A 14,763-nucleotide genomic window follows, 5' to 3' on the forward strand; every position below is an offset into this window, starting at 1 on the left:
CAACCGACCCATTGAAGTTAGACCATACACAAACGAAGATTGTTTGAGACCATTTATCCTAGGCCTCCAGACACTACTGCAGAAGTTTCCCAGTACAGTGTTCTCGGTCCAGTGATCTTGAACTGCTTCATCCATGACAATCTCTCAGCATAAGGTAAAAATTGAGGATTTTCACTGAAGATTGTAAATTTGGTTCACTTTTAATTGTAAGACCTAGGTCAGTTGCAATCAGACTTAGATTTGAGAGAACTGATCAAAAGGGGCTTTTAGTTCAGACTTGCTACAACCCATGCTGGATGCGTGTGTTTTCGCACGGTTTACAAAATTTATTCAGGCTATCACATGTACCTAAATATGATGGTTATGGTATGCAGTTGTGTTCACTTTGGAACAATGGTCTGTTCAGTGAAGTCTGTCTCCCTCCTTTACTACTTGGGATGTGCTGCTTCCATGCAGCATCTTATCTTTCCTTTAACCTTTCAAGGTGCTCGTACTTCACCATTCTAACATCATTAGGTTTGGGTTACACTCTTGTCCACCCTCATGACTCCATGCCTCATGTAATTGAATTCAATTTAAATTAATCATGCTACCGGGAGTTGGTCTGACACATCTGTTTTGTTTTACAGTCTACAGTTCAGCTTACCTAACCACATTATTATGCGATGTGGTTTTGCAGACAAGATTCAGCAATGATAATTTACTGACTGAATTAATGGTATTGCTTGTTAGCATTTCATCACTTGTACAGCACTTTCAGCTGTCATTTCATGTCTGCAGGCAACAAAATGGGGTGGATACCATTGAGACTGGGGCTGATAAATGGCAAGTAGCATTCATGCTACACAGTGACCATGTCTAATGAGAGATTCTAATTATCGCTCCTTGAAGTTCAATAGCATTGCCATCACAGAGTCCCTTGCCATCAAAGTCCAAGGCTTAGCATTGACCAGAAATGTAGATCAGCTGTATGAATACTCTGACAAGCTGAACACAAGCCAAATGTGTATTTAGAATGCTCTTCACTTTCCTGGTTGAGTGAAACTCCACTACTGAAAGCTGTACACCGTGCAGTATAAAGCACCCGACTTGATTGGCACCCCAATAAATACTTCTTTATCTCCAGCACTGGCATGGTGGCAGTGGAGTGCACCAGTGCAGTATCAACTCACGAAGACTCCTATACAGCATGTTCCAAACCTGGGGCCATTGCCACTTAGAAGGACAAAGGGAGCAGACGCAGGAATATAAAACCTACAAGTTCTCCTCTTTTAAGTCATGCACCCATCCTGAGTTGGAACTGTATCGTTTTTACTTTGTTACACAGTCATAGTTCTGGAACTCCTTCCCTAACAGCGCTCTGAGCATCACTCACACTCCAGCAGTTCAAGAAGGTGGCTCACTAACATCGGCTGAAGCGTGACAACTACTGACCTTGCCAGTGATGTTGATGTCCCATGATCAAATTTTTTAAAAAAATTAACAACTAGCTGATAGTTGTTCAATGCATTAGAATTCCTAGCCAAGATGCAATCTTGTTATGACAATTGTTCAGCTTGTATCAGCATTGCCTTGGTAAGAACCAAATCTAGGGCTCACTGAATCCTCTCTGACTACAATGATGAGGTTCAAGTAACTTATATTAAAATGAAAAAATGGTCAGGAATTTTTGTCTTGTTTCATTCATTAAGGGATACGGGCTTCGTTGACTAGACGAATGCTTATTACCTATCTCTCATTCCTTTTGAGAAGGTGGTGGTGAGCTACCACACGGAACTGCTGCAGTCCATTTGGCAAAGAAACACTATTGTTAGAGATGGAGTTCCAGAATTTTGACCTAGTAATGCTGAAGGAATGGTGATATATTTCCAAGTTAGGACAGTGTGCAACTTTAGAGGGGTACTTGGAGGTGGCGTTCCCATGTATCTACTTATCTTATCTGTGTAGTGGCTGCAGGTTTGGAATGTGCTGTCACAGGAATTTTAGTGAATTTCTATGCATCTTCGTACAAACTGTTGCTACTGTATGTTGGTGGTGGAGGGAGGGGATGTTTGTGAATGTGCTGTAAATTAAATGGGCTACTTTGGGTGGTGTCAAGATTATTGAGCATTATTGGAGCTGCACTCCTTCAGGCAAGTGGGGAGTATTCCATCACATATCTGACTTGGCAGACCGGCTTTGGAGTCGGGAGGTGAGTTGCTTGCTGCAGGATTTCTGGCCTCTGGTTTGCTCTTCTAGCCACTATATTAATATGGCTAATGCAGTTCCAGGGTTTGCTGTATTTGTTTCTTGATACTAAGATTTAAGTTCCCTGAAAATGTGTTCCAACCAGATGGTGGCTGTGACCTCTTCAGTATGAGACTTAGAATTAAACAAAAATGCTCATGTGCTCCCAAAACTCAGGGGATAAACATTGAATCTTTGTATTTTATAGTACAGGTAATAAGCTGTAAATGGTAGCAATGTCACAAGCTGGATAGTGGACCAGGTCTTGCGCAAAAAACAAAACCTTTTACTCGTGATTTCTATCTAGACACTGGAAACAGCATATGTGAATGTCTCAAGATATGTTTAAGACTGTGTTCACCGTCATACTGATACCTTGTTGTCATTGTAATCACGAGTGAGTTACCATGGAGTGATCAGATTTCTTGGATCTAGCAGCAGTTATAAAAATGGGGAGAGAATGACTGCAAGAAGGAATATTGTCAAGAAAATTACAGGGAAATTGATTTTTATTTCACTAACAGTTTAAACAGACAAGAATGCTGATAGCCAATATTTTTTTGAATGCTTTCCGAAGAATATGTTCCCATAAATAAATATGATTGGCAGAAGATGTTAGGCAAATTACTTTGAGACAGTGGAGAAGTCTTTATTGGGCATACCTTTTAAACCTGAAAATCAGAAATTGCAGGTTTGGCAAGATTCTTAGATTTAACCTCATCATTCATAATATTTCAGATGGTGAGAATATTTCAAGTCTTTTTATAGAATATTTCTGATAAGCAGATGTTTCATTAGATCATGTATTGGCTGCACTTTACTTGAGGAACGGAATGAGATTTAAACTTTTTTTTCAAATTGTTTTAATTTTAGGAATAACCTTTTATGGGGAGTACTGAAGGGGAAATCTATTGATCCTGAAAGGGAAGAGGCTATGTTAGTATGGAAAAACAAACATAGTTTATATTGCTGTTGAGTCAGCTGGCTAGTTTTGCTGACGCACTATAAAACATAGCTGTCTGCCATCAACCTGTGAAACATAGAAATATGCTTTTGACGCTGCCACTGAAGGTTTTCCAAGTGGTCTAGATGTTATTATTTTGTTATGCAAAATAATTAGAAGCTTGAGTTACGCGAGAATAGATATTGCAGTTTTATAAAAACCCTGTTTTAGGTTCTTGCATTGGAACCTTCCTTTCTTCTACCCTCCTCTCCCATCTGGTGGAGCTGGATCTTGTTTACATTTCTGTGGGCATGGGCAGCCACCTTGAACCATGCCAATATTCTTCAGGTTGATCTTAAAAGTTGAATGATTACCTGGCTATAAATTATATCACAGCTGTGGCCAATTGCACGTACACGCACTATCAGCAGACTTATTGGACAGCAATCAAGAATGAAAACATTTTAAAAGTGTTGCATTAGCTATTATAAAAGTAACAAATACTTGTGAATGCCATTAGTAAGATATTCCTGAAAATTATAATCATTTGCTTTTAACTAACAGTGCCTTGAGATGACCTATTAAGTCAAAGTTCCATTCTTTGTTCCATGTATTAATCTGATGTCTAAGGTAGCTAACTTCATTTTTACAGCAAGATGCCAGCTCCTGTTCGATTGCGAGAGCTGATTCGCACTATCCGTGCTGCCAGGACGCAAGCGGAAGAACGAGAAGTCATTCAGAAAGAATGTGCGCTCATCAGATCGTCCTTTCGAGAGGAAGACAACACATACCGTTGTCGAAATGTGGCAAAACTTATCTACATGCATATGCTTGGGTATCCAGCACACTTTGGTCAGGTATGTTATGATTTTAAGGGTTTTTTGAGTTACTCTTCAATTTTGTTGATGCTCTTTTAATGAGGGAGCAATATTTTAAAACATAGAATAGAGGTGAAAAGAAATGTTTTGTCTCGGGGCTGTGTGACTTTGGAACGCTTTGTCTCAAAAGCTAGTTGAGATGGATCAGTGGATGTTTTTAAGGTGGAAATAGATTCTTATTGGTCAAGGAAATCCAATGTTTTCAGAGGTAGAGCAGAATATAGAATTCAAAACATAGTATTGATCAGCCCCAGAGCAGGCTGGAGGGGCTGATGGCCTACTGATGCTCCTAATTCCTGTGTCAGTGAACTAGTAATATAAATTAAGTTTTTTGTTTGTTTGGTTTCTCTAATTTTCTTCTTTTGTACTGGAGACAATGCTTCATATTGTTGCATAGAGCTAGTGTCAGTTGACTTTGGTACTTTGCTTGACTACACATTTTTAATTGAGAGCCAGTTGGGTTGCTGGAGCTTGGTCACGGTCAATCTCCATCTATATGCGTACATGTGCAATTTTCAGCATGAATCACTCTCTGTAGATCTCCAAGCAGGATTTCTGGTTCACTTGCTTAGTCATTTAGCTGTGAGCAACTTGATGTAGTTTTGTTTGGAATATTTTCAAACTGCAAAATGTCTGGTAACAGTCCTTTGTAAATATAAAGTGTATAGCAAACAAACTGGCTGTTCAGGTGAAATAATCAATACAATGTTTATGCTCAGCACAGCTTCCTTCCTCACTTTATCTAACCCTAATAGCAGACTTTCCAAACCCTTTTCAGTGTTCATCTAGTTTCATCTTAAATATGCCTTTGTTGTTTGCTTTAGCTGTTCAATGTGGTAGCATTCTAAGCATGGTTTAGAAAGGTTTCTCCTGAATTCCCTATCATATTTAGTAATGACTCTTTTGTATTTGTGACCAAAATGGGAGCATCACTTCTATATCTACCTATTCAATATTTGCATGATCTGAAAAGTTCTCTAAATGGTCACCCCTCACTTGTTTTTTAAAGGGGCTAATTTTCTATCCCATTTGGTCTTTCCTGCTCATATAACTTTTCATTTTTGGTATCATCCTTTCTAATTTGCACTTCTCAACTCTGTCTGTATCTTTTTAAAATGTAAGGAGCAGAATGGTGCCTCATTAAGATCAGTAACTGTTTGTAAATCTATCCCTTGTAAAAGAATCCCAGTGCTTTGCTTTTTGTAATGGTCTTATTAACCTGTGTCATTGCATTTTGTGATTTGTATGTCTGTAAGCTGAATCGTATTGCTGTTCCATGTTTTGTACTATTTTCCAATCAGCGTGTGAGCTCTTTATTATTCCTACCAAAATGTACCATCGCATGTAGAAGGTAAAGTTGCCATAGTCCCAAAGCAACATAAGACTGCTGTCTCATTAGAGGGAGACAGCTGGTGGTGGTTTAGCAGGAGAGTCACCATCCCTCGGGCAAGAAGTGTCCTTCATGATAGCCTCAGTTAGGAATTGAGCCCATGCTGTTGGCATCAATTTGCATCACAAACCAGCTGTCCAACCACCTGAGCTAAATGACCACCTCGCGCTCTCAGTTTATAGCACAGAAATAATTTAAACACCAGCATGGATGAGTTCAGTTATGTATATGTACCACACAAACCTTCGCTGATTGTACTTCGTCCAACTCTATCAACATTATTTCTTTTTCCCTTGTACATTTATCTAGCTTCCACTAATATGTTCTATACCATCACTCATGATTCCTGTTGTAGTGAGTTCCACATTCTAACTAGGTTAAAGGTATTTTTTTCTTGAACTCCCTGTTTGCTTTGTGACAGTCTTGTATTTATGACACTCCGCTCTAACAAGCACCACTTCACATTTATCTGTATTGATGTACATTTGCCAATTACATGTCAACTCAAAGTTTGGTGCCCATTTGTATTTCCTCATTATCTGCCTTGCCAATAACTGTATCTCTAATTGTATATTACCAACAAATCAGCAAATTTTAACCTTGTACTTTTAATTACAAAATCCATTGGGTAAATGATAGTCCCGTCACTGACTCTTGTGGAACATCATTTACCCATCTTCTGACAATTCAACAGCCCTTAATCCCTAAACTCTATTTTCCTTTTAAGTAGGCAACTGGCTAGCCATTCTGCTGTATGTGCTCTGACTCCACAATGTTTTGACAATGGTAATGATAGTGTGCTGTACACTATCAAGGGCATTTTGAAAGTTTAAATATATTACATGTATCAAGTTGCCCTTGTCTACTCTTTAGTTTCAAATAAACCATTTGAAGTAATAGTCAAGCACAACGTGAAATATGTAGCAATTAATGTTATTTATATTTTCAGTTTCTGAATGCTGTCACATTGATATTGAACTCTGATACTGATCAGCAGTATTAAAGCAACTGTGAACACTTTGCTAAAGTCCATATAGACAATGTCTATCTCTCTGCCTTCAACAATGTTTTTTGTCACCTCTTCAAAAAACTCAGTTTAGTGCAACACAAATTCCCACGCACAAAGCCATGTTGATCATCGTTAATCAGTCCTTGCCTTTCCAAATGCATGTAAATCCCGGCCCTCAATCCCCTCCGGCAATAAGGTTCACTGGTCTATAGTTCCCTGGGTTTTCCCTACATCCTTTCTTAAATAATGGCACCTGCGATAGGGTTAGCCAACCTCCAGTCTTCCAGCACTTCACCCGTGGCTGTCGATGATGCAGATATCTCAGCAAAGGACCTAGCGATCTCTTTCCTTGCTTCTGGGAAACACCTGATCATGTCCCAGGGATTTATCTACCTTTCTGCATTATAAGACCTCCAGCACCACCACTTCTATAATATGAGCTCTTTTCAAAACATCTCCATTTAATTGCCCAAGTTCCCTAGCTTTCATATCCTTCTCCACAGTAAATACTAACGCAAAATATTCATATAGTATCTCACCCATCTCCTGTGGTTCCACACACCGCCAACCACATTGATCTTTAAGGGGCCCTATTCTCTCCCAGATTACTCTTTTGTAGACTGGTTAGTAAGGTTAGATCACATGGCGTCCAGGGGAGCTAGCCAATTGGGTACAGAGTTGGCTTGAAGCTAAGAGACAGAAGGTGGTGGTGGAGGGTTGCTTTTCTGAATGGAGGCCTGTGACCAGCGGTGTACCACAAGGTTGGTTCTGTGTCCATTGATTTTCGTCATTTATGTAAATGAATTGGATGTGAACATAGGAGGTATGGTTAGTTAGTTTGCAGAGTTTGTTAGTTTACACCAAGATAGGTGACGTAGTGGACCGTGTAGAAGATTATTTCAGAGTACAATGGGACCTTGAGATGGGCTAATGGGCCGAGGAGTGGCAGATGGTGTTTAATTTAGATAAATGTGAGGTGTTGCATTTTGGTGAGGCAAACCATGGCAGGACTGAGACAATTAAATGGTAGGACTCTGGGGAAATGTTGCCAAACAGATAGACCTTGGGGTGCACATGCATAATTCCTTGAAAGTGGAGTCACAGGTAGACAGGGTGCTGAAGAAGGTGTTTGGCATGCTTGCCTTCATTGGTTAGAACATTGAGTGTAGTAGTTGGGATGTCCTATTGCAGCTACACAGGATATTGGTGAAGCTGCTTTTAGAGTACTGCATATAATTCTGGTCACTGCTGTATAAGAAGAATATTGTCAAACTTGATATGGTGCAGAAAAGACTTACAAGGATGTTGCCAGGATTGGAGGGTTTGAGTTATAAGGAGAGGCTGGATTTTTCACTGGAGCTTTGGAGGCTGAGGGGTGACTGTATAAAGGTTCACAGATATACATAGGGTGAAAAGCCAAGGTCTTTCCCTAGGGTAGGGAGTCCAAAACTAGCAGGCATAGGTTTAAGGTGAGAGGGGAAAGATTTCAAAAAGGACCTAAGGAGTAACTTTTTCATGCAGATGGTGGTGCGTGTATGGAGCAAGCTGTCAGAAGAAGTGGTGGAGGCTGGTACAATTACAACATCTAAAAGGCATCTGGATGAGTATATGCAGAGGAAGGGTTTTTAGGGGTGTGGGCAAAATGCTGGCAAATGGAACTAGATCAGATTGGGATGTCTGGTCGGCATGGACGAGTTGGACCAAAGTGCCTGTTTCCGTGCTGTATGACTCTATGACACTATAACTATTGTTTTGGACAAGATCAAGCCCCCTCAAAATATGTTAAGAAGATAGCCTCGACCCTGATGCTATCATTATTTTAAAGGTAAGTGTAAGGCATTGCATTCTAGATACAATTTGGACAAACTACTCTGTTTAAGCAAAACACACTGTATTTTTAATTGAAGTATAAAAATAGAGAAAATAGAAAGGAAAAAGAAGAATTGGCTTAACCAACTCTATTGAAATGCTTAACAAAATAATGGGTTTATTAACTACTAATAATTAACTGTTCCAATACGGTAATGCTCTATAAACAACCCTTGACAAAGGCAAATTCTGTCTGATGGATTGTCTCACATGCAATTCTAGCTGCTGGAAGAGAACCCTAAGATTTAGCCGTAACAGAGAGATGATTTAGAGCTTCCACATCGAGCTTCAAGGCTCCAGTATCTGCAGAAAGCTAAAACTAAAAATCCTGGTTCTGTGGGAACTTGACCCCACCCATTCAGGCTGCTTCTGTTGTTCCAACCTTTTATTTTTAAAAAAATCCCCAAAACCTCTTAATCTGTTTACTCTATTGGCTTTGAGCAGACTGCTCGGTACCTCTGTCTCCATCTTTCTCCATTTAAAAAGAAAAGGACAAAATATACCTCTTAAAGCCATAGTACTGTCACACTATACTTAACCTGGTTGGACTTATCCTGCCCTTTTTCTATATTTATAAAAATTACCTCTGGTCCAGATCACTATCGGTATCACTTTTTTTTTCCCAATGAATTTATATACGCACATACTGTCTCTGCTATCTCAACTAACTTTTCATGTGCGTTGATGCAATCCATTCCAAGCAGAGTTTTGTCTCTTGTTATATTAAGATGGTGGTAAACTCCTTGTTTAATGATACCCAAGTTGCAAGTGATCCCTTGCCTTCTCTGTCCTCTTAATGACTTAAAAGTCTGATGCAAGGTCAGCATGGATGTCCACAGAACTGGCAATTCATGTTATTGTTGTGCTTGGGAGAACATACTAAAGGTGTGCCACCTCTGACTTGCGGCTGGCCTCCTCAGATGTTGCAGATTAAGTGCATGCAGTCCTTGAATCAGTGCTGCCTCTAAGTGGGCCTGTCAACTGCAATGTTCTCCCAAATGCGCTCTCTCTAAAATGGTGAAGTTTGTGAGCCTTTTTTTAAAGTGCCGTTACATTTTTAGTATCATAAAATCCCTACAGGCCATTCGGCCCAACAAATTCACACTGCCTCTCCGAAGGGCATCCCAGCCAGACCATTTCCCATGTCTAACCCACCTAACCTAAACATCCCTGGGCACTAGGCAATTTAGCATGGCCAATCCACTTACCCTGCACATCTTTGGATTGTGGGAGGAAACCGGAGCACCCAGAAGAAACCCATGCAGACACAGGGAGAATGTGCAAACTCCACACAGACAAGGCTGGAATTGAACCTGGGTCCCTGGTGCTGAGGCAGCGGTGCTAACCACTGAGCCACCATGCCACCCATTTTGTACAGACCATCTGGATGTTTATCCTGAGAGAGCTTCCCATATAGATCTGCTTGAGGATTCTGTAATCATCCCTGCAGGCGAAGTGATCTGCCCATAGTCCATTAATTAGGATAATCGTCTCCACGCTGTTGAGGCCAGCGCAATGAAGGACCTTGTAGTTAACAATTTTGTCTTGCTGTTAAATTGTTGTCAATGGCCTTAGTGTCTTGGTTGATGCAGGTTTGATGTGGTGCTGAAACAGACCCAGGATTCTGAACCATATAGCAAGTGGTAAGAACACCTTGACATTTGACTTTTCATCTTTCCCTTAATTCCATGCTGCTTCCAGACAATCAGCTGTAGGATCAATTGTTTTGTGGAAGCACATAGTGATATCTTCATCAGTAGTGACATCCTTAGGGAGCATATTACCAAGGCATGAGATGTTTTCTACTGTGTTGATCAACTGTTATGTCTGGCCGTAGCTGAAACATACTCTGAGTGTTGGGGACACAGATTTGGAGACCAGTGTTTTTGGCAGCACTTGAATTTGTTTGCCATAGTTGTCTTTGCAGAATATGGAAGTTCTCTGCTTTTTCTGTGACTTTCAAGGCATACAGTCTGGATAGATTGCAGAGCTGCCCTGAATGAACCCTAATTTTGTCTAAAGGTAGCTCTCTGGTGATTTTCTTAAGTGTTACCTCGAAGAGTTTGCATCCTTAATTTATGCCACTGGATATTGTTAAACCATCAGGTATTTCACCACAGCTGCAGGCACAAGGTTTTAACAGACTCTTTGTCCAAGCTAAGATGTCCAAACAATGCATTGGAATCGATTCTTACTGTCAATCACTTCAGTTCATTAAGCGGCATATATAGATCCTGAAGTTGATCTCTTGCATTTTTCTTTGTAGTTGTATTGTTGAAAATACCAAATTGGCTGTCCTACATTTAATCCTAAATTGCAGTAGAATTCTAGGAGGGCAGTGACAACCAGTAGTCTGGTTAAATAGGACCTTTGTAAGGATATCTCCTGTGATTGAGAGAAGGCCTATTCCTGGTAGATGCTGTATACGTTTTTCTCCTCCAGATTCTGACATTGGCATTCTTGAGATCCTGAAGAACATGTTCCTGATCCCATACACGCTGGAAGCAGTTCTAAGTTTGTTCATAAGCTCTGTACCATTACACTTGCAAATCTCTGCTGGAATGCCACGGAGGATTGGCCTTTTTAGTTGATTTGATCGCTTTTAGTGCCTCTTCACAGAAGGAAGAAGAGATGGGCTTTATTTTTCAAGCAACTGTTCAATTTAATGCAGAGAACCTGCAAAGTTGTGTAGGTCTTTAACCCTGGCAAAGTGCTCGAGCCACCTTTTCATTATACATGCCTTATTGATGATTAGTTCGCTTCCATCAATTGTTAGTATAGGAGCAAAGGTTGTGGAGATCATGTACCATCTTCAACACATTGTAAAATACGCACAGTGCCTCCTAGGAAATACTGTAGCTCATAATTTCTTGTCTTTCACTGTTCTGTGGCACCTGCAATCTCTAATCTCCCTTGTTTTCCAACCTGACCTTCCCTTCTGTTGCACTTGCTGTATTTTGGAATACAGAGTACTGGGCTAATGGTAAGATTCTTGGTAGTGTGGATGAGCAGAGAGATCTCTGTGTCCATGTGCATAGATCACTGAAAGTTGCCACCCAGGTTGATAGCGTTGTTAAGAAGGCGTACAGTACGTTAGGTTTTATTGGTAGAGGGATTGAGTTTCGGAGCCATGAGGTCATGTTGCAGCTGTACAAAACTCTGGTGCAGCCGCACTTGGAGTATTACGTACAGTTCTGGTCACCGCATTATAGGAAGGATGTGGCAGCATTGGAAAGGGTGCAGAGGAGATTTACCAGGATGTTGCCTGGTATGGAGGGAAGGTCTTATGAGGAAAGGCTGAGGGACTTGAGGCTGTTTAAGAGGTGACTTAATAGAGACATACAAGATGATCAGAGGATTAGATAGGGTGGACAGTGGGAGCCTTTTTCCTCGGATGGCAATGGCTAGCACGAGGGGACATAGCTTTAAATTGAGGGATGAGATATAGGACAGATGTCAGAGGTAGGTTCTTTACTCCGAGTAGTAAGGGCGTGGAATGCCCTGCCTGCAAAAGTAGTAGACTCGCCCACTTTAAGGGCATTTAAATGGTCATTGGATAAACATATGGATGATAATGGAATAGTTTAGGTTAGATGGGCTTCAGATTGGTTTCACAGGTCGGCGCAACATCGAGGGCCGAAGGGCCTGTACTGTGCTGTTATGTTCTATGTTCTCCCACGATTTTCTACAACATAAAGCCCATCACTTATCCACCTGCCTTCAGTTCTAAAGAAGATACATATTAGACTAGAAACATTAACTCTGTTTTTATCTCCACTGATTCTGCCAGACCTACTGGGTTTCTCCAGCGGTTTGTTTTTATTTCATTCTATGAGTCGTTCTGCATTTCTCTTGCAGCACGCTGGAGCTTGTCTTTATCACTTTCATAGGCTATGTGCTCGGCTTTTGATTCGTGGGCATGCTGTAAGACTTATATGTACTAACTTTCAGTTTGAAAGGATAATGTATGTCTTCATCATTTATTTATAACATCTTGGTGCCTGTGTTTCTGGTGCCCCAGGATGTATACTGAAGTTTTGATCTTCATTACTTGAAGGAGGAAGCACGAACTGTGGAGTTGTGAAGTTAGAGGCAAAAGTAGAATTATTGAGAAATTTGACATCTAGCTTTGGTCATGCCTTAGAAGTTGATTCACGAAGTATTGTCTGAATCTTTAAACTCAGCTTGTTGTAGATTAAGCACTGGTCTATCCAGTGGTCAGCTTCTGTCACGATGCAAGTTATTTTGACAGTAGTCTTTCCCTTTTGCCTGACAAGCAGATTGTCAAGGAAGTGATGGAGTTTAAATTCTGAGTGTTTCTACATTGTTTTACATTTTCCACTTAGGTGAAATACCTTATTGATTATGGCATGGTCACGCTTTGCGCGCTACCAATGCAGGAGCTTGGCCATATTGACGAACAATTTGGCAACACACTATGAATAAACACCTTGGTATGTTATACCCCCCCCACCAAGGCCAGGAGTGGACGCAAACAACAAAATAAAGCCGCTCAGTGATAAGCCTGACCATGGCAATAGCAGAAGTTTTCAGTCCATTTGGTAGCAAATCAAATGCCCTGCACAGTTTATCTGTTATTGAAATCATAATGATTCTTAAAGAGCTGCTTTGAAAATGAATAACACAGTTCATCACTCCAGGTGAAATAACACAAAATGGGCACAATTAAAACCTTGTTTGACCCAAGACTATGAATAACTTTATAGACTTCTTTAAAAAACATCCTCTATTTTGCTTTCCTGAAGTGAATGCCAACCGTTGGACTTAAACACCACCTTCAATGTAGACAATGCATCTGAAGGTGGCTTTTTGAGAAAATGGAAACTGCACCAAAGCAAAAAATATTAATGTGGACTATTTGAATCTAGAAGAGATATGTTGTAAGAGTAGCAAGTGAGAATTGTGTAGTGGAGGGAGAAGTAGACTACTCTCAACTAAACTGTTTTGTTGATGTTTCAAGTGTTTCTTAAGTTCACTAATGTTCATGTGTCTGCCTCTTTATATTATTGAATTAGAAATACACACTATTATCAATGTTATTCTTTAACTGAGAGAACTCCACTGATTTGGTACAGCTGTATTTTGAAATTTACAGTTTGATTTTTCTGTTTTTGTCTTATTTTTGCACAGCTTGAATGTTTAAAGTTAATAGCATCTCAGAGATTCACAGACAAGAGAATTGGTTATCTTGGAGCTATGCTGCTTCTAGATGAGAGACAAGATGTACATCTACTGATGACTAACTGCCTTAAGAAGTAGGTGCTAATAAATTTTGTCTTAAATCATTCCTTCAAGCTTCATTTGATGCCACAGCCTGGGCCACTGGCTTGAAATAAATTCTAGCTGTTCCTTTCGGGGGGAATTAACTAATTCCCTAAATTCTATTCCAGAAGACTCTGCCTCATACTGGTATAGTTTCATTAATATTGTCATTTAATTTCTAATTCAAATGAAGTCCCTTTTTTATATTGATTTTTGATAATCTCAGGCTACTGCTGTCACTTTGGTGTGCATCAAAACTAGTCTGATCCTGTTTTTGCCCAAGATATGCATTGGTTGCAGTCATAAGAAAGAAATCTGGCTAACATTTCTTTTGCACTCGCCAGCGTGAGGGTGCTTCGATCAGCCTATTTGTTGATTTATCAGGATATGTTAATAAGTAATTTGATCTGTTACCTTTAGCATGACATAACCTATTGCTACCTTGAGCGTGATGTCTTTGTATTGAGAGAGCTACTAAACAAGCATTTCAATATTGTTAAATAATGCAGATGCTAAAGGTTTAAGTGGAATCTGCCAAGGAGCAGTACTTTAAAAGCTAGTGTCCCAGTATATTTTATGGTGGAATGGTACAGTGAGATTGAATTGCAGCAGATGTAAGGCAGATGCACAGATTTTTGAAAATTGATGAAATCTTATTAAAATCTGTTGAGTCATCCAAAGTTGGGGAATAATTTTTGTAATAAATAATGATCAAATATACAAATGGAAGAGGAAGGTTGTAGAAGCCCGTGCAGGTATATCCACCTGAGTTCTACAAAGAGGAAAGCAGTGTATGGAAACAGTGAGCTTTAACTAGATAACATTCTTGTGCAAATATGCAAATGGAACAATTAAAACTGATTAACCCATTTACGCATTGTTTAATGCAGAAATACATAAAGTGCTTTGAATTTCATATGCAAGCTAAGGATGGATGCTTTGCACTGATCTGAAAGCCAACCATGCAGGATTCATTTGTAGCCCAAAAGGGGGATTTGCTACTAGATCTACAACACAAATGAACCAGAGCAAATAAACATAACTAAAAGTTTGAACATCTAGTTACTGGTGACCATAATGCTTTAAGACAATTGAGAACAATGCAAATATGATGCAGATGGTAATGGACTGGGACTGGAACTGAACAGAACTTGGGAAAATACAT

At 39.9% G+C, this 14,763-nt stretch overlaps 1 protein-coding gene across 3 annotated transcripts in view; it reads left to right on the forward strand.

The window, feature by feature from the left end:
• LOC125485425 (AP-1 complex subunit gamma-1-like) overlaps nt 1–14,763 on the forward strand; it is a 70,401-nt gene that overhangs the window by 38,563 nt on the left and 17,075 nt on the right. For all 3 annotated transcript variants that reach the window (XM_048608111.1, XM_048608109.1, XM_048608110.1), the window contains 2 exons: nt 3,822–4,026; nt 13,467–13,591. In XM_048608111.1, the coding sequence (XP_048464068.1) occupies nt 3,826–4,026; nt 13,467–13,591 (326 nt within the window). In that variant the 5' untranslated portion in view covers nt 3,822–3,825. The remainder of the gene's footprint in view (nt 1–3,821; nt 4,027–13,466; nt 13,592–14,763) is intronic.

Source organism: Rhincodon typus, chromosome 19 (genome assembly GCF_021869965.1).
Source record: "Rhincodon typus isolate 14 chromosome 19, sRhiTyp1.1, whole genome shotgun sequence".
Classification (NCBI taxonomy): domain Eukaryota; kingdom Metazoa; phylum Chordata; class Chondrichthyes; order Orectolobiformes; family Rhincodontidae; genus Rhincodon; species Rhincodon typus.